The sequence below is a fragment of the Octopus bimaculoides genome, chromosome 24 (assembly GCF_001194135.2).
Source record: "Octopus bimaculoides isolate UCB-OBI-ISO-001 chromosome 24, ASM119413v2, whole genome shotgun sequence".
NCBI lineage: Eukaryota > Metazoa > Mollusca > Cephalopoda > Octopoda > Octopodidae > Octopus > Octopus bimaculoides.
Window position 1 is genome coordinate 31,971,843 of NC_069004.1, and position 2,038 is coordinate 31,973,880.

General features: G+C 31.7%; 1 protein-coding gene across 7 annotated transcripts in view; it reads left to right on the top strand.

Annotated features, from left to right (window-relative positions):
- The window catches only part of LOC106882839 (adhesion G protein-coupled receptor B1), a 153,939-nt gene extending 152,905 nt beyond the window's left edge, over positions 1-1,034 (top strand). For 5 of the 7 annotated variants that reach the window (XM_052976201.1, XM_014933637.2, XM_014933638.2 and 2 more), the window contains one exon: positions 602-1,028. In XM_052976201.1, coding sequence (XP_052832161.1) covers positions 602-834 — 233 coding nt within the window. In that variant the 3' untranslated portion in view covers positions 835-1,028. Of the gene's footprint in view, positions 1-601 lie in introns of all 7 variants that reach the window. The other 2 variants (XM_052976199.1, XM_052976203.1) reach the window with 2 other exon arrangements.
- Positions 1,035-2,038: the final 1,004 nt, after the last annotated feature.

The window sequence follows — 2,038 nt, forward strand, 5'->3', positions numbered from 1 at the left end:
CTGAGGTCAGTTTTGCCTTTCATATTTTCAGGGTCGATAAATTAAGCACCAGTGAAATACTGTGACTTACCCCCTCTCCATAAATTTCAGGCCTTGTGCCTATCATAGCAAAGATTATTATTATTACTACTACTACTACATAAAGTGGGGAGCTGGCAGAATTGTTAGCACGCTAGATGAAATGCCTGGTGGTATTTTGTCTGCCATTATGTTCTGAGTTCAAACTCTGCTGAGGTCAGTTTTGCCTTTCATATTTTCAGGGTCGATAAATTAAGTACCAGTGAAACACTGGGGTTGATGTAATCGACTGCCCCCCCTTCCCCAAAATCTGAGGCCTTGTCCCTTTACTAGAAATGATTAGTATTATCTAACCTGTAACCATCCTTACCAGCAACATGATTGTTGCTGTTGTCTTCAAAGCCATCCTCACTTATCATTGTTATTATCGTGAGAACCATCATCATCATGATCATTACCATCACTAAACCAACCTCCACCACCACAACCTTTCACTGCCACCACCATCCTTTTTCCAAGATCTAAAAACTCCCACCCATTCAAATACTTACCTTCTTTTCTTCTTCTTTGTTTCGTTTTCCAGAAATTCCTCCAGACTTTGACATCAGTGTGTGTAAAAAAGAAAATAAAAGTATATTTATATGTAAGAGTGAGACTCATTGTATTCCGATGACAGAACGGTGTGATAAAAAACTACATTGCAACGATGGAAGCGATGAACTCAGGTGTTGGTTAAAATCTCAAAGTGGTAAGATTCCTGCAAGTCTTTGCACTTTGCTTCTTCTTTCTGCAGCCTTATTTTCTCTTTGTTTATGATTGTTATTATGATTGGTGACATGCAAGGGAGGATCTGTTTCACCCACCTAGGCATGGCAAAATATTTGTTGAAATTCGTGTGTGTTCAAATATACATACATATATATGTATATATGGAGTCAACTTGCCATATAACAGCTGTTTGGAAATCTGTTGTCATACATATATATAAAAAAAGAAAAGAAAATGGAGATTAGGAAGTTAATAATTGTTTATTATTGGTCTTCTTCACTTACAGCTGTTTCAATTAATGCTCAATAAACATTAAATTTACATTTATGTGACATGAACACAATATCATTAGAGGAAAAAAGATAACATCCAAATGTAAATTTAATGTTTACTGAGCATTAATTGAAACAGCTGTAAGTGAAGATGACTAATAATAAACAATTATTAACTTCTTAATCTCCATTTTCTTTTCTTCTTTTAAATGAATATAAACTATATATTTTAGTATACACCCATTAGTTTTAGGAAATTCATTCCCCCACCCAAATACTAGGTATTGAAGCAGTATTTCCTTGAATGAAACCATCCCTCCATGAGATTTACATATCCTCTAATTAAATTTAATAATTATATATTTTTTTTCTCACTCTACATACATGTATGAGAAATTATGATAAACACAAGTGTATATCATTTGTGTATGTGTGTATGTATATATATATATATATATATATATATATATATATATAGTAAGTGTATAGCAAGTTTATGCATATAGACATCTATCTAACAATATATTTGATTATAATCCACCATGCACACACACATACATAACTACCTGTCTATCTACCTATCTTTCTTACTAATCATATATACAGACATATATACACACAGATATGCCAGTAATTGGTTCCAAGACATGTGACCTAACTTGAAAAACAACACAAAAAAACAAAACATGTTTTAAAAATGTATTAGCCAAAGTGTTTTGGTGAATGGTTTTATTCTCACAAGTATTTCATTTCATTTTCCACTTCAGTATGCGTTTTTAAGTGTTTTATTAAAAAAAAAAAAAAAAAATGTTTTTAAATATGTTCACTGGAACCAACATAAAGTTAAATAAATTGACAGAAGTTTAGGTTTATTTTTTTAATTTCTTGAAAACAAAAACAAAGTCAAAAAACAACACAGCTTGAGATATGCCTCTGTGTGTGTTTGTATGTGTATATATATACATATATATATATTGGAT